The sequence below is a fragment of the Gorilla gorilla genome, chromosome 7 (genome assembly GCF_029281585.2).
Source record: "Gorilla gorilla gorilla isolate KB3781 chromosome 7, NHGRI_mGorGor1-v2.1_pri, whole genome shotgun sequence".
Taxonomy (NCBI): domain Eukaryota; kingdom Metazoa; phylum Chordata; class Mammalia; order Primates; family Hominidae; genus Gorilla; species Gorilla gorilla.
In genome coordinates, this window is record NC_073231.2 from 23636383 (window position 1) to 23654951 (window position 18569).

At 44.3% G+C, this 18569-nt stretch overlaps 1 protein-coding gene across 38 annotated transcripts in view; it reads right to left on the reverse strand.

The window, feature by feature from the left end:
• The window catches only part of CSGALNACT1 (chondroitin sulfate N-acetylgalactosaminyltransferase 1), a 357361-nt gene that overhangs the window by 50001 nt on the left and 288791 nt on the right, over positions 1–18569 (reverse strand). For all 38 annotated transcript variants that reach the window (XM_055349096.2, XM_055349091.2, XM_063709119.1 and 35 more), the window contains one exon: positions 4307–4523. In XM_055349096.2, coding sequence (XP_055205071.1) covers positions 4307–4523 — 217 coding nt within the window. The remainder of the gene's footprint in view (positions 1–4306; positions 4524–18569) is intronic.

Here is an 18569-nt window from a genome sequence, read left to right on the forward strand (position 1 = left end):
TGTGTCCCATGAATTTCAAGCCCAGCTAAGCTGTCTGTCCATGATGACAACACGTATATACTCCATTCTCAAACACTTGCGACCTTTCTTGAAAAAATTTCTTGACCATACAATATAGCCAACTAAGAACTCAGGAATGGAAAGCTGTTGGAAGAGGACTGCTGATGAATACATTAAATCCACTTAAATCTAGAACTGCAGAAACTGTAGTTATAAAGCAGAATGTAAAGGTTGTAACCCTGTCAAGGTCAAAGTAATAGATTGCAGCCAGGCACGTGGCTCACGCCTGTAATCCCAGCACTTTGTGAGGCCAAGGCGGTCAGATCACTTGAGGTCAGGAGTTTGAGATCAGCCTGACCAACGTGGTGAAACCCAGTATCTACTAAAAATACAAAAATTAGCCAGGTGTTGTAGTACCTGCCTGAAATCCCAGCTACTCTGCAGGCTGAGGCAGGAGAATCTCTTTGAACCTGGGAGATGGAGGCTGTGGTGAGCTAAGGTTCTGCTACTGCACTCCAGCCTGGGTGACAGTGAGACTCTGTCTCAAAATAAATAAATAAATGATTGCTAACAAAAATCAGAAGATGAGACACAGAAGGCAGAAAGTGTAGCTGTGCTGATTTCGTTTTGTACTGCAATGTTTCAATCAAACTTACAAAATGTAGTGAAAAAAAAAATTTCCAACCATTTTTTGTTTTGCAAAAATCACTTTTTAACTTCAGCGGGATCTCTTGGGAACTAATGTCTCTCACAGTGAAGACACATTTTCTTAAAGTTCAGCAAATCCTTTATTATACTTCTGGTTTTTTTTGTATAAATTTAAGCAAGATACATTTTAATTCTATAAGTAGAAATAGAATGTATGGTATATCTCATGTTGCACTGACTTATTCCCAGCTGGCAAGCAATTCTTCTATCTGCAGATATGCAAAGAAAATTGCCCAGAATGATGTTCAACTCATGTTAATAAGGGTTAATTCTAGGAGGTGAGACCTGGAGTGACTTTTTAAATAATTTATTCCTTGTGCTGTTCTACACTGCTTAAACATCTTATAATAGCCAAGTATTACCTTTTACAAACTAAAAAGTCATGTTTAAATTATAAAAGCCAAAAATAATCTTTCACTGAATGTTTAAACAAAATATAAAACATATGGTAGCTATATAAATATTTAGAAAACAGAGGAAAAAAAGGAAATACAAATCGCTTCCAGTGTCATCCTCAGTGTCAACCACAGTTCACAGTCTCCAGTCTGGGGATGGAAAGGAATTTATAAAGACAACATCAAATATTTATTAAGCAGCCTTTTATATTTTCTCCCAGTAACTTTACGGTCATGTTAATTGCATTTAAATATTTAATTGGAGTTTACTTTGCTTTTTTGGTGTGAAATAAGAATCATATTTTTTTCTGCTATGTTTGGCTAGTTGTCCTGACACCACGCCCTGAATAACCCCTTCTTTGGGTTTGAAATGCCATCTTTAATAAGGTCTTATGAAGCATTAAATACCCACAGGTATTTACCCTCTCGCATCCCAGTTTTTCAGAGACCTCAACAGTCTCAGAAATGCCTTGACTGTGACATAAACTCCCTACTCAGCCTCCTGCTCCAGTGTCAGCTGTCCTGGCCAGATTCTCTTTGTGTCCCATTGTCCCCTGTCTATATCTCTGCCACAGCGCCGGGCTGTGCATTTGCAGCTTCTGCTATTCGTGAAAGTAGGCACCGCAACTTCAATTCATCTTCTGATCCCTTGCACCTTGGTAGCGTGTCTAGCACATGCAAAAGGCTCTCAAAACATCCTCTCCAGGTCACAAGTCTTCCGCCACCCATCCCTTCCTACCTCCACGAGCCAGGGACATCCAAATAGTAAAAGTCCATATGGTGAGCTGAGACGAATCAGCTCAAGGCAAACTGCCCTGGGATTTTTGTGTTCTTTTAAAACATTAACTGGAATCACGTTTCATTTCACCCACTCCGTTTTGAGGCTTGTAAGCTACTCATTTGACTCTTCTCAATGAAACTTCCCTTCCTGTTTTCCTGTTTTATTCCTATTGTTAATTGCTTAAAATTCTCCTGACACTAAGGAAATAGCTGTTCATATATACCCAAGAGAATCCTGCTATTTCAGGCCCCAGGAGTCCTACAGTGAGGACTTGTCCTTTCACCGAGCAGATACTTCTTTAGTGTAAGCACCACCCTAGCAAGCCTAACATGTCCAAGGACTCAGAGAATCAAAGCTCAGGACCCTGAACCCAGTAAGACATAGGCAGCTTCTTCGCCAAAGGAACTTGCGATAACCTCGTCCTAGAAATGGGCATTCTAGCTGCTGAGAGTAATGATTTCACTTAATGCCTAATGCAAACCACATTCAGGTTCAACAACTGCATTCAGAACAACGCAGGTTCAGTCATTCTGGAGATGTAATGTTTAATCAACCAGTGGCACTGTGCCATTCCAAAGGGAAAGCCTACAGAGAAAGAGAGCAAAAACACTAAAAGAAGGTTGAAAGAAGCCAAAACTATAAAAACACTCACTTCAGGAATGGAGCCAGAGGAACACTGCAAACAATTATGCGATCATGCACAAAGGAATATTCTACAAACTGGGAAAAGTTCAATCTATTAGCCCACTCTACTTTGGATTACATCATGGCTAAAGGCAAGCTCCAGCTAATAAAAAGAAATTTACGAACTAGGGAATATGAAAAAGCTAAGGGAATTGAGAACTGCTATATCTTGGAAAGAAAAGACTAGGAGAGTTGTGATGACCACCTTCAAATACTTGAAAACTTACGATGTTTAAGAAGAAATAGACTTGTTCAGTCTTCCAGAGGCTAGAATTAGACCCACCAGGCAGAAAAGACATGGAAGCTGACTTCAGGCATAAACAATAAAGAACTTCCTATCCAGAGATGATCAACAAAGCAGCAGCTTGACTAGTAATGTAGGCAGCTTCCTGGTGCACACACACATTGCCTAGAGAACCCTATGTCAGAAAGACAGTCTGAATTAAGGGAAGATTAGACCAGATGACCTCAAAGGTCTAAGACTATTTGATTCTGATCTTCAAAAAACTTAGTTATAAGTGGGTTACCCTTTAAATTCAAACAGAGTATGCTCATGAACCACAATTTTGAAAGGTATCAACCACACTCTTATACTGAACATTATTCCTTTTAATAATGTAAATTTACTAAGATTAAAAATCAAGGCTGGGCACGGTGGCTCACGCCTGTAATCCCAGCATTTTGAGAGGCCGAGGTGAGCAGATCACCTGAGATCAGGAGTTCAAAACTAGCCTGGCCAAAATGGCGAAACCCGGTCTCTACTAAAAATGCAAAAATTAGCCGGGCATGGTAATGGGCATCTGTAATCCCAGCTACTTGGGAAGCTGAGGCAGGAGAATTGCCTGAACCTGGGAGGTGGAGGTTGCAGTGAGCAGAGTTCATGCCACTGCACTCCAGCCTGGGTGACAGACTAAGACTCCATCTCAAAAAAAAAGAAATAAAAAATCAGCTTGATCTTTCAAGATTTATAATTAGACAGTAGGATTTTCTATGTTTAAAACAAGCTGGTGAAATCACTTAGCTGGTTATCCTCAGCCAATATGTGCATCTGAGCCATCACAGCTTCTAAGATCCAACACCGCACAATCAAGGGCTTAAAGGCACACATCTAAAAACTTCATCAGCATGCCTGAAAAATGAAACCCAGCTTAGTCTCATTGAGTAGCTACAAAAATGTGGGCTTGAAACCTTCTTGGTATAATTCTACACTTAAGTCTAAGATGATGCAGGTTAGAATAAAAGATAGATTTGGATTCAATGCATTGCAGCCACCACTAGAACAGGACAGCAGGTGAAGGCAGCCTAGAGCCGATCAAGAACACCTTGCATCGCTCGCCAACTGTCAACGTGGGCTCTGCCACCGCCAGCTCCTCTCTCCTCCTCAAGACTCAAGGCTGCTCACTTGGCTGTGAGTCTTGGTTCCTGCTATCCCCAAACCTGAGCCCCTCCACAAGTCAGAATGAACATAACAGGCATTCAGTCATCTTTGTAGATCCTGGTGAAAACCCAGTCCTTCCTGCTTTTCACTTCTGAAGGTCAATATGCTTGTAAGGCAGTTTTCTAATTGCTCTAGGGAAAGGCAAATACAAATGATAAACTTTACGTGGAGAAAACAGAGCTGAATAAGAGAAAGGAGCCTTTGTACTCGGCAGGGGAAATGAAGGAGATGACGGGAAATGATATCAGTGTTCTAACACACATCATGCCGAGGAAGATAAACACGTGCGAACAAACCAACCTGAAATTCTGCATGAACTGCCGGAACTTGTCCACCCTTTTTGCCAGAGGCACGATAACATTGATAAGCGTGTTGGCCATGTTGAGCTTTTCATTTTTCACTTTCATGATGGGGCCGAATGGTCGAAATAAGACGAGCCGTTTGAATTCATGTTTGTGGTCCCCTTTGAAGGTGAGCTCATACAATGTCCCTTTGTCCCTTTCTGTTCGGTAGATCCCTGTTAAGAGAAAAACAAGGAAAGATAGTTCTAAAAATTAACCTTGGCTGCTGAGTGTTTTTTAACCGAGATGTAGCACAGAATGCCTTTGAAAAGTGTTTAAGATGAAATCTCTCCAACAATTATTCGAAAATTCAAAATGCTCCCAATTAAAAAATTCCAAAAGAAGTCAAAATAGCATGAATTTTAAAATCACAGTTATGAAGACTGCATAAAAACATGGGAAAAAGCTTGAAATGCTGGATACAAACTGTATTCATAGGATACAGAGGCATTTGCAAAAGGATTTTTAGGAAACAGGCCAAAATAAGACTGACTATGATACAGAGTGGGATTATGTGCTTTTTCCTTTTCTTCTAGTATCCAAATTTCCTGCAATATGATTTGAAGAATATTAAAATAATTATACTTAATTTTAAAAATGAGCATTAAAATTATGTCTTAGAAATTAAGCCATTTCAGCCTGGGCACGGTGGCTCATGCCTATAATCCCAGTACTTTGAGAGACTGAGGTGGGCATATCACCTGAGGTTAGGAGTCTGAGAACAGCCTGGTCACTATTGTGAAACCCCATCTCTACTAATACAAAAGTTAGTACAGCGTCATGTTGTGTGCCTGCAATCCTGGCTACTTGGGAGGCTGAGGCAGGAGAATCACTTGAACTCGGGGGGCAGAGGTTGGAGTGAGCCAAGTTTGTATACCACTTCTCTCCAGTATGGGATACAGAGCGAAACTCTATCTCAAAAAAAAAAAAAAAAAAAAGGAAAGAAATTATGTCCATTTCAGATGAACTGACCATAGTAATCTATTTGGGACACCTGGGAGGAGCTCAGGTCTGGTCACATGGGTTGGGGGACCCTCTGGAAGCTTCTAGAAGCATTAAAATAACACATAAAATATTCAGTACAGTGGTATCAATACATCATATTTAGTTTCGTATCTTCCTTCCTATCTCTAAACAGCATGACTCAGGGAATCGGAGCACAAACTATCAAGCCAAACTGCCTGGGTTCAAATCCTGGCCCCACAGGTTTGCTTTGAAAAATTACTTCATGCTCCTGTACCTCATTTTCCCCAAAGGTTACTGTGAGGAGTGAATGTTTTTGTATGTGAAAGAGGTTAGAACAGTACAAGGCATGCAATAAACCCTCGATAAATGTTAGCCATCCTCACATCTCCCCTTTCTCTGAGAAGGTAGAGAAGCAGGAGAGAAGTCTAGGGACCGTGCAAACTGTGTCCCATCCCATGTCACTGTTGCTGAAACTCCACAGAGTGTCACCTGTCAGGTTGAAGATATGAACTCAGCATCACAGCTCCCCTCTCAGAACAAGCCTCCCTAGGGTCTAGGTGACAGAATTTCCCAATCTAAGGATCAAATGATTTCCCTGATGCCTAAAGATCCATTTCCTTCCACTGTCTCTGGTATGAATGTTTTCTCTACAGTCAGGAAACACACACACATACACACACACACATTACAAAGGTAAAACCCAACAAATCAGAAAAGCTTTTGGGTTATACAGCAGTCCCCATTTTCTAGTTTCACTTTCTGCCATTTCAGTTACCTGAAGTACAATACATTTTGAGAGTGAGAGAGAATCAGGGAGACACAGAGAGAGAGAGAGATAAAGAGACCATGTTTACATACCTTTTATTACCGTATATTGTTATGATTATTCTTTTGTTATTGGTTATTGTTGTTAATCTCTTTCTGGGGGCTTAATTTATAAATTAAACATTATCCTAGGTATGTATGTATGGGGAAAAACATACAATAGCTAGGGTTCAGGACTCTCTATGCTTCTGGGCAACCACTGTTGTCTTGGAATGTATCCCCCAGGATGAGGGTGAATGACAGTACCATGGATTCTATTCATGTCTCCTTAATCCCCACAGTGAACCAAGAATGTACCTCCCAGTCACTGACTGGCTACAGAAATCAATCTCCAGGGAGAAACCTGACAAGCGACACTGTGTGGAGTTTCAGTTACAGTGACACGGCAATGGAATACAGTTTGAAAGGTACATAAATAGATTTCTCTCCTGCCTAGAGTCAGTTACAGTTTCTCAAGGTCTCTCACAAACCCCTCCTTTTTTCTTGCTCACTCTCCCTCTTCTTCTCTTTTGTGGGAACTACATGTCTTCCTCGCAAATGTTGCCAAGTTCTCTTCTCTGTTTTTTGCCTTCTGGGAGCTTTTCATCCTACAGCACTGGTTTTACAGCTTCTTTGATCCTGTTCAAAGATTGGATTTCTTTGAGGTGCCACAGAGAGGACTGTGGTCCTGTGAGTTTTCAAGGTAGTCTCGTGTCTCCCTGCTGTCCTCACAGCCCCACCTGAAAACCCAAACCCACAGTTCCCCAGCAGTGAACACAGCTATTTAAAGGCCCAGACACGGAGGAATTACAAGGACTAAGTTCCCTTTGGAAGCCTTCACCAATGCGTTGAGTAAAAGGGTATCCTGCTTGACTGCCCTCAAAGTCAGGCAAGCTGAGAGTTTTGCTGAGCTCATGTTGGAAAAGATTTCAAAGTCCCAGAGGGAAAAGCCATGGAAGAAAAGAAGGTTCATTTCTTAGAAAGCTCAAAGGACTTCTTTGAAAACGTTAAGTGTTTCCCTTCAAAGACAGTTCATTCCTTCAGGAATGTAGTACTCACAGAGGCAACAGGCTCTTTTCCCATCTCTGATGCTGTCTGGGATCACAAGGTGAACCATCAACTCCCAGGGCCCAAATGAGGTGGGGCTGAGTCTGAAAGCAGCCACATTCACCATGGAGGGCATATCCACACAGCACCCACATTCGCCATGGAGAGTGTATCTGCACAGCGGCCACATTCACCATGGGGAGCGTATCCACACAGCGGCCACATTCACCATGGAGGGTGTATCTGCACAGCAGCCACATTCACCATGGAGGGCCTATCCACACAGCACCCATATTCACTATGCAGGGCATAAGTGCACAGCAGCCACATTCACCATGGAGGGCGTATCCACACAGCAGTCACATTCACCGTGGAGAACGTATCCACACAGCAGCCACATTCGCTATGGGGAGCGTATCCACACAGCAGCCACATTCACCATGGGGAGCGTATCCACACAGCGGCCACATTCACCATGGAGGGTGTATCTGCACAGCAGCCACATTCACCATGGAGGGCCTATCCACACAGCACCCATATTCACTATGCAGGGCATAACTGCACAGCAGCCACATTCACCATGGTGGGTGTATCCACACAGCAGCCACATTCACCATGGAGAACGTACCCACACAGCAGCCACATTCGCTATGGGGAGCGTATCCGCACAGCAGCCACATTCGCCATGGGGGGCGTATCCACACAGCAGCCACATTTGCCATGGGGAGCGTATCCGCACAGCGGCCACATTCGCCATGGAGGGCCTATCCGCACAGCAGCCACATTCGCCATGGAGGGCATATCCGCAGAGCAGCCACATTCACCATGGAGGGCATATCCGCACAGCAGCCACATTCACCATGGAGGGCATATCCGCACAGCAGCCACATTCACCATGGAGGGCATATCCGCACAGCAGCCACATTCACCTTGGAGGGCGTATCCGCACAGCAGCCACATTCACCATGGAGGGCGTATCCGCACAGCAGCCACATTCACCATGGAGGGCGTATCCGCACAGCGGCCACATTCACCATGGAGGGTGTATCCGCACAGCACCCACATTCACCTTGGAGGGCGTATCCGCACAGCAGCCACATTCACCATGGAGGGTGTATCCGCACAGCAGCCACATTCACCTTGGGGGGTGTATCCACACAGCACCCACGTTAATCACAGAGGGCACACCTGCACAGCAGCTGCATTCACCATGGACAGGATATCTGCACAGCAACGACATTTGCCATGGAGGGCCTATCCACACAGCAGCCACATTCACCATGGAGGGTGTATCTGCACAGCAGCCGCATTCGCCACAGATGGTATCCACACAGCAGCCTCATTTACCACGGAGGGCATATCTACACAGCAGCCACATTTGACATGAAAGGCATATCTGCACAGCGGCCACATTCACCACAGATGGTATCTGCACAGCAGCCAGCGTTTGTCACAGGTGGTGTATCTGCAAAGCATCCACATTCACCAGAGAGGGCCTATCTGCAGAGGAGCCATATTCACCACAGAGGCCATATCTGCACAACTGAAACAGGTCTCCCGGTGTGGGTGACTGCATCTCATTGAGTTTCTGTTATTCATGTCAGTAGCATAACTTCTCGACACAGTCATAAACACTGAAAATGCAGCTGACAGTTTAACGTACAGACAAAAATGTATGCAGGCAGAGGAATGATTTTTTTTCCCCAATGAAGTCATTTTCTCAGAGGCAGGTTAAGAATCATTAACTTTTAAAAATCAAAATCCACAGAGATGAAAATACAGATAGCAATATACCTAAACCTGTCTCAAGAGATGGACATCTATTTATGAAGAACCTAGAGAATGCAGTAATTCTTATTCATAACAACTCCTCCGAATAGAGAATGCCAGCTGCCTTGGAGGTGCCTGCATCATCAGCCCAGGGTGACAGAGATCCCCAGCAATGGTCAGTGGTGCCAGGTATGGCACACTGCCCATCAGGAAGGTCACAGCACCCAGGCTCACCCCACACACCACAATTTATGCTGCTTTCTGTCTTCCACATACCATGCCTTGCAACAGTCATTACATCCATTTTTTAGCTGGTTTCTCTATACTCTGCTAATTATTTTCATTATATCCTATCAGTCTGATTTGGGATCCCTTAATTTCATCAGTTTTCTTTTTTTTTTTTTTCCAACTTTTCTTTTAGGTTCAGAAGGAACATGTGTAGGTTTGTTACACAAGTAAACTGCATGCTGCAGGGGTTTAGTGTACAGATAATTTTGTCACCCAGCTAAACAGCATAGAGCATAGTACCCAATAGGTGGTTTTCCAATCCTCACCCTCCTCCTACTCTCCACCCTGAATTAGGCCCCGGGGTCTAAGGTTCCCTTCATTGTGCCCATGTGTACTCAATGTTTACCTCCCACTTACAAGTGAGAACATGTGTTATTTGGTTTCCGGTTTCTGAATTCACTTAGAATAATGGCCTCCAGCTGCATTCCTGCTACTCCAAAGAACATGATTTCATTCTTTTTTTCATGGCTGTGTAGTATTCCATGGTATACAAGTATCACATTTTCTTTATCCAGTCCACTGCTGATGGGCATCTAGGTTGATTCTATGGCTTCGCTATTGTGAATAGCACAATTTCATCTATTTTAAAAACGTTATTTGAAACTCTCTTGCAACCTAAGTCCACCAAAAGCCATACCCAGCCATCCACCCACCATGCCCACAGGCACACATTCCCATCCCTGCACAGAGGGAGCAACTTTCAGTTGGTCTTCTTTAAACACAAAGGACAACACCTAAAAAAATCCTTTTGCCTCCTGGAGCTCTTTATTGGTGGAAACACAAAGGAACAGAGCAAACTTGGGCCTGGGGGGAGGGGTGGTCAGGGAAGGGAAAGTATTCCAAGGCAGGAATGGTTTTTCAGCCAGTAAGCTGACACATGCAAATGGCAAGTACAAAGCAAAGCAGCCCCACAAACATCTTCCTTGTCATCTTGTGCAGAACAGCATCATTTCGTGCACTATGCAAATTAAAGATCAAAATCAGGACTTTGGAGCTAGCTTAGATCTTTGTTTAAACACCCTACCTGGCACCTCCGTGTCTTTCCTCCCTTCCATAAATGCTAAGCTTTCTTTGAGTTTGGTGTAACTACTCCTTGTGCAAGTATCCCAATGCCGGTCTTTTCCTACTCAATGGGCCAGGATCTAAGACCCCCAACTAGGTGGGGACATCTCCATGTATCCAAGACAGAGATCTGTAATCTATTCATGCAAATGTCTATTCCTTCAGTAGGCCAGGAGCTAACCAGGTGCAGACCCCTCTCTGTGCCCTGTCTTCAACTGAGGACCTTGACAAGGGATAAGAAAGGCACCACTCCTGACTCAGATTCCCCGCCCCCACTGACATGCGTGCAGACGGGTTGTGACAGATGTCACACTACTGAGCCTATGCAGAATTTCTCTTTAAACTTTCTGCCTGCAAAACATTACACATTACACTCATTCTCAACAGTCCCCTTCACCCACATTCATTCTCAGTCTCCACATTCATCCCTGCCTTCCCTACCTTCCTACAGGGAGCCACGGTCTCCCAGCTGGATAACAAGAAGCATCTGCCAACCCATATCCTGGCCTCTGGGGCCCAGTCACTCCCACACATATATATTTTGGCCCTTATGTGTTCACAGCACCACTCAAACCCCACATCTCCCTAGCTCAAAGTTCTCGCCAGCATCCCATACCACAGAATAAAGTATCGACACCACAGTCCAGCCTTCAGGACGCTCCGTAATCAGGCCCCCACCTACTGTACTAGTTTCAAGTCTTGTTCTTGCCTTTTACAAAATCTGGGCACCAATCAAGCTGGTTTATATTAAGCACATATAACTACTGATTCCAGGGGTCCCCAAGCCCCGGAATGGTACCAGTCCGTGGCCTGTTCAGAACTGTGCTGCAGAGAAGGAGGGGAGCAGTGGGCGAGTGAGCATGACTGCCTGAGCTCTGCCTGCTGTCAGAATTACATTCTCAACACCCTACTGTGAACTGCATATGTAAAGGATGTAGGGCGTATGCTCCTTATGAGAATTGAAATAATGCCTGATGATCTGAGATGGAACAGTTTCATCCCAAAACCACCACCTTCCCCTTGTTGTGGAATTGTCTTCCACGAAACTGGTCCCTGGTGCCAAGAAGGTTAGGGACTGCCGACAACTTTCTCCAGTTGCAGAAACTGGAATCCTGTGCACTACCGGCGGGAAGCAACATGGTGCGGCCACTGTGGAATGCAGTTTGGCACTTCCTCACAAAGTTAAACATAGAAATACCATATGATTCAGCAATTCTATGTATTTCTAGGTCTATATCCCAAAGAATTAAAAACAGGGGTCCTAACAGATACTTATGAATTCGTGATTACGGCAGCATTATTCACAAAAGCCAAAAGATAAAAACAACTCACACCCCCATCAACAGATAAATGGATAAACAAAATGTGGTCCACCCATACAACAGAGTACCATTCTGCCTTAACAAGCATGGAAATTCGGATACATGCTACAACATGGATGAATCGTGCAGACATTACGCTAAGTGAAATGCGCCAGTCACAAAAGGACAAATACTATAAGATCCCGCTGATAGGAGGTACTTAGAGTAGTCAAGTTCAGAGAGACAGAGCATAGAATAGAGTGTCTAATGGGTACAGAGTTTCTGTTTGAGAAGATGAAAGTACTCTGAAGATGGATGGTGGTGATGGATGCGCAAGAATGTCAATGTACTTAATGCCACTGAACTGTCCACTAAAAAATGCTTTAAATGGTGAATGTTATACGTATTGACCACCATAACTGCTGTCCTCTGAAAAAGTCTAGCAGTTTCTCACAGACACAGCCCATGCACATGTCTATGCTTCCACCTTCCCCTTTTAAATCTGATCCTTCTGCTCTGGGAAGATTCCCAGGACATTCTCAACGCAAAGCCATCTCTCTTCTTCAGGCACTTCTGTCTTAGAGCTTTAAACTCTCTTCCTAAACTACTGTTTGGGCACCTGACAACATGAAAAGATCTTGGGCATCCCCCTGTCCAGGCTTACCATTTCACAGATGAGCAAAATGAGAGCCAGAGAAGATGTGATACGCTTGTGTTAGCCTAACTGGTCAATGAAGGCCTGGGATAAACCCCCACTGAAGGATTTACCCCCTGGAGTCACTTTTCATACGCAGAAGAAGATAACTCAGCATATAGAAAAGAATCCAGATCATGAAAAGAGCATCCAAGGAGTCAGAATAAACAAGGTAAAGTCTGTAGCAAAACTCACTGTACCCAGAGATAACCCTCACACCTACCCTTACGGAATTCCTTTAACCTTACCATAGAATTTTGACAGTTGTTAAGTAAAAGCTATCTGAAGTTCCAATCTCCAAGACACTGAAAAGGGTAAATTTTGAAAGGGGGGATTTTTAATGGAAAAAAAATATACATGTTCAACAAGAAAACAAAGAATATTTGGGAAAAGAAAATCTGTAACAGGCAGAAATGCTGAGAGTGGTAAATAGTGTCAGGCAACCAACTGACAGAAGGGAGAGGGCAAAATACTACTTTCTTTTAATTATCAGTGTCTGAAATCATTTAATATACTTCATCTTAGCCAAAAGGCTGAGAAGCGATGATCATTTAAGATAAAGAAAAAACACTTCAGCCATGTAAATTGCCTTTGAAGACATCCCCGCAATAGCACAAATCTGTTTACGCTTTGCACCGTAAACACACATTCTGCTTCCTCTGTTCAAAAAAGGAACAGGTAAATGCTTAGTATTTTACTCTGAAATAGTATTTTTTATTTTTTGTACTATTTTGTTGTCTCACTTATCTAGAAAATTCTGCTCAGATGGCATATCGCATTCCCAGACCACGAGATAAATGAGACACTATTACAGTGCCATCACCTGCCAGCTCTGTTTTTATAGGTAAAGTAGTAAACTTGTGACATTTGTGGAAGAGATGTCCTAAGACTGCTATAAATCCTCACATGCTCAGACGCTAGAAGGCAAACCACTCACCCCATGAAATGCAACAAAAATTATCTACTTGAAGGCTGTCTTCACCTGCGGGGCCACAGAAACGTCCCTACTTTCCCCTGCACCACAGTTCACCTATGTTCAGTGGCTCTGGACTTGTCCTCACTTGTTTTATTTCTGTTTCAGCTGCCACTGAAAGTTTCTTTTACTTGATATGAAATAGTTGCAGCGACTGGTAGACTTGCTGAAGAAATTCATACATCACCTTTTCTTATTTCTCTACACTGCATTTGTTGTGTATTTGTTTATGTCATAGATGCAGGCTGACAAATCCAATATCTGGTTCCTAATCCATCAGAAATGTCTAAGAACTCACTTAGAGTGCCTTCTGATTTCACCATTGGTACTAGCAGCTGACTTTTTTTCTTTTTTTTTTGAGACGGAGTCTCACTCTGTCACCCAGGCTGGAGTGCAGTGGCGCAATCTCAGCTCACTGCAAGCTCTGACTCCTGGTTTCACGCTATTCTCCTGCCTCAGTCTCCTGAGTAGCTGGGACTACAGAAGCCCGCCAGCATGACTGGCTAATTTTTTGTATTTTTTAAGTAGAGACAGGGTTTCACCATGTCTGCCAGGATGGTCTCGATCTCCTGACCTCATGATCCACCTACCTCGGCCTCCCAAAGTGCTGGGATTATAGGCGTGAGCCACCTCGCCTGGCCGGTACTAGCAGTTGACTTCCTTTTCAGAGCCCTTCTCCCCTTGCAGAGAACTGCAATGTATTTCTCACCTCATGAAGGCCATCAGGCAATCAACAGTGAGTAGAAAACGAAGGCAGGTTAGGATTCCAGCACTGAAGTAGAAGCCTGGGTTCCTCATCAAGTGGCCTGCCAGCCTCACGGAGTTCAAATGCAAATGACCTGGTTAGTTTTATTTTTATTAATTTTTTTCTCATGGCTAATATTAATGATGGATTGTATTCTATATTAGAGATATAAACATGGTCCAGGCAGGGTGGCTCATGCCTGCAATTCCAGAATTTTGGGAGGCCAAGGCAGGCGGATCACTTGAGCCTAGGAGTTCCAGATCAGCCTGGGCAACATGGTGAAATCCCGTCTCCACAAAAAATACTAAAAATTAGCCAGGCATGGTGGTATGCCCCTGTAGTCCCAGATACTCAGGAGACTGAGGTAGGAGGATCACTTAAACCCAGAAGTTGGAGGCTGCAGTGAGCTGCGATTGCGCTGCTGCACTCCAGCCTCAGCAACAGAGTGAAACCCTGTCTCACAAAATAAAAATAAAAAAGATGAACATGATAAAATCACCGTGCTTTCAGGATTCACATTCTAGAGAGAAAGACAGGTAAACAGAACAGGACTCAGATGATAAATGCTTAACAGAGTCTGCCCATGGTATAAGGGAACAAAAAGGAGGGCATCTCCACCTACTGGAGGGTCTGGACAGTTTGATAGCAGATGTTTTTTTTTACCAGAACTGAAGACTGAGCATGTGTTGGCCAAGACAACAACATCAGAGAGAGCATTCTAAGGAAAGATAATCGTGGAAGCAAAGACAAGAAAAACCAGCTTGTTATGTTTGGCCACCTTGAGGCAGTTCGGCAAGGCTGGAGTGCAACAGGCAGACACGAATGGGGGGATGGGAGAATGCTGGAAAGGCCGACATGGAGCGGGACGAGGGGTCACATCATGTGGATCCCCTAAGTCACCTTCACAGGTGCAAACCTGTCCTAGAGGAAAGGGGAGCCGGGTCAGTGTTTTAGCATGGGAGAGATGAGATCTTTCAGGATATTCACCTTAGAGCAGTGTGGGGCGTAGGTGGATGATGGCAGGGAACGAGATCAGAGAGCAACAAGGATGACAAGAGCCTGAACTAAGATGGTGGCAATGGAGGTGGAAAAAAGCTTGAGAGAATGTTGTTAGAAAATGTCATTGCAGGTGAGGGAGAGGGAGAAAAGGAGGCTGACTCAAGTTACAGGTGAGACAGGGATTATGAGCTAAGCTTTGGACGTGCTGATTTGAAGAGGTGTATGAGTAGATTTGAAGCTTGGCGGGCAAGCCTTTTGTAGACATACAGATTTAGACATCCCCACTGTGTAAGCTGAAGCTGTGGATGTGGGTCAGGTCAGCCAGGAAGAGTCTGTAGATTAAGAAGAACGAGCTCAGGATGCAGGCCCAGGATATGCCAAACCTTCAGGTGCACAGTGCATGGATGTGCAAGGGTCACTGAGAAGTCACAATGACAGAAGCACTCAGAGGGGCAGAAGACAGCAGCATCAGGGAACCAAACAGATGAGTGAGGGCCTGCTCAACAGTGCCAACCACTGCACCAAGGTTAACTAAGATAAGGATGAAATTGGCCCACTGCCCTGAGTGCGGTGGCTCATACTTGTAATCCTAGCACTTTGGGAGGCTTCCTGCCATGGGAAGGTACACTCTGTGAAACCAGAACTTGGTGTCTGCAACCCTAATGAATATTTGCTGCACAGAAGGAGAAAGGGAGGGAGGGAAGAAGAAAGGGAATGTGCTTGGCTAAAAAGGGAATAAATGCAATAGGGTAGAAATCAGAGGAATTACTGAGTTGACAGAATGTTTTTAAAAAATATTGGAAAAAGCAACATACTTCCTTCATATGCTGATAAGAAGGAACAAATAGAAATGGATAATACAGATGCAGGGACGGAGTGAGAAGGTGAGAGGTGGATGGGATCCACAACCCCGCAAAGTACTTGGTATCAGACAAAGAAGGGTTACCTAGTTCCCACAATGGGGATGGAGCAGAAGGCTAGGGATACAAATAGAGAAAGCTTGGGGCAAGGAACCACAGGAGCTCATGGCGCTAAGTCGTTAATTTCTTGGTGAAACAGAATGAGGGAATTAAAAGTAGAATAATGGGTTTATGAGGAGTGCTGGAGGCTGGGATGCGACAGTGGAGCACGGAGTTGAGTAAGGATGTGGGAAACAACGCAGAGGTGCAGGCAGCGAGGCGAGAGAGCATGAATTTGCACTGACATCAGCACGCGCATTCAGTGACTTCTCTCCAGCAGCGTGAGGAACACAGGAAACAGAGGAAACAAGACGGCGACTCACTGAGCTTGGACTGGACTCTGCAGACGGGTGTGAGGGCAAGGAAGGCAGGCACTGGGAAGCGAGTGGCGGAAGTGATAACAGGTAGCTGGGCATGAGCGGGGCAGGAGAGGGCTCTACCCTAGAAATGTAAGGGGATGATTCGGCAATTATCTCATTGCCTCTCTAAAAATGAAAATTTGGCAGGGCCACAGAGAGGCCACTTCCTGATGTTCTACACCCGTTAACATCAAAATGCTAACTGAATGCAGGCCCTAAGGAGAAGCAATGTCCTGGGAACGTGTGTTAAGAGACAAAAATGCCCTGGATGTGGTGGTTCACGCCTATAATCCCAACACTTTCGGAGGCTGAGGTGGGCGGATCACCTGAGGTCAGGAGTTCCAGACTAGCCTGGCCAATGTGGTGAAACCCCGTTTCTACTAAAAATACAAAAATTAGCTGGGCGTGGTGGTGGGCACCCATAATCCCAGCTACTTGGGAGGCTGAGGCACGAGAGTCGCTTGAACCTGGGAGGTGGAGGTTTCAGTGAGCCAAGATCACGCCACTACACTCCAGCCTGAGCAACAGAGCAAGACTCTGTCTCAAAACAAAACAACAAAACAAAAGGAGAGAGAGGGGAGAGAGAGAGAAAAAAAAAAGGTGAAGTATGATCTTGGGGCACACTCCACCGGAAAAGGGAAGAAAGCCTCCAATGGGCATGCGTATCACTCACTAAACACACTGCGCTTGCTCAATGCCAAAGGGTAAGGAGAACACTGCGCATGCGGAAAGCCTACCCTAAGGGGAGAATCATGGGGAAGAGCCGAGCCTATAAAATCCCACGATCAAGTTTAAAGGTATCCCTGCCTCCTTTTCTTTTTTTTCATTCCTGTCTTCTTTTGCTCTCTTTTCTCTCTTGGACCCTCAGGTACCCACTTGGGTCTCTTTCAAGTGAATTTTCCTTTCGTTCCTGTTCTAAAGCCTTTTAAAATGAACTTCCATTCCTGTTCTGAAACTTGCCTTAGTCTCTTTTTCTGCTTCATGCCCTCAGTCGAATTCTTTCTTCTGAGGCGGCAAGGACTGAAGTTGCTGTGGACCTGTAGGGGTTCGCCGCCAGTAACTCAGGGTAACTCCTCCCTCTTCCACCGGTAACAGAGGGGTTACATTATGGGGTCCAGGTTGAGAGAGGAGCAGAGAAGCCTAAGGAAAGGTAGAGTACAAGGACAGGAAAGGGTGAAAGCTTAGATGCAGTGAGAGTAAACAACAAGGCTGAAGTGAGAAAACTCAACGGAAGAGATGGGGAAGAAACAGATTCTGAGGATGTTTAAGTCTAACTTGCTCCAGGTGATCAACAGCCCCAGAATGAAGCTGTCCTGGAAACTGGGCCTCTGCACTTTTCTCCCTCAATGCTGTCTCTAGAGCTGGCTGGACCCAGATATCAGGCTGCTCAAAACAACTCCACAGATCTCTTTTTCACCTTCACTTCCTATTGTCGAAGAACTGTGGGTTTCTGATGAAGAAATGGCAGATCCATCTATTCCCATCATCTTACCTTAAGACACCAAGGGTTAGAAATTACACTTACAGGATGCCTACTTGGACTCAATGGAGTTTAAGAGGCCAGTCGGCAAGGGTAGAGGCAAAGATATTAGGGAGTTCTACAAAGATTCCAGAACAAACAACATGCAAGGAGGGGAAGTCACAGCTGCCATTATTAGGGCCAGTTTCCAAACAGCTGTAGGACTTCCTCTGCAAACACATTCGAATGTATATCCAGGATGTCGTGGGAAAGCACAAAACTTAAGATACAGGCAGAAGCAATGAGCAGGAACTAAAAGGTCAAAGACCAAGGAATGTGTGACCAAGCTATTGTCTTTGGCCAACCATTGACCTCATCCATATGCGACTTACCACCAAAGCAGAGGATGTGCAGTCTAACGAAATTTCCATCACTCTGACTCACGTCCATTTTTCAAACCCTGTTCACAAATATTATCTTGATTTTGAAGTATCTTTCAAAGAGGTAAGCCATTTACTCATTTTGAAAAAGTTAAAGTAACCTATTCAAGGTTGCAAATGCTATGCTCCCAGACCAAAGGGCATACGAGTAAGAATCTGAGACCAATGTCAAAGTAAAGCTCTTTCAAGGTGAATCAACTCGGCAATCAAAAGGATGTTTTAACTCTTCTTTCTTTTCTGTTCTTCCTTTCTTTTTGAGGCTGACTTGAGAATAGAAAAACATAAAGATGCTTCAAAAAGCTTATCAACTTTCTAAAGCATATCAGAAAAGTCTTAAAACTCATCTTTGAAGAGTA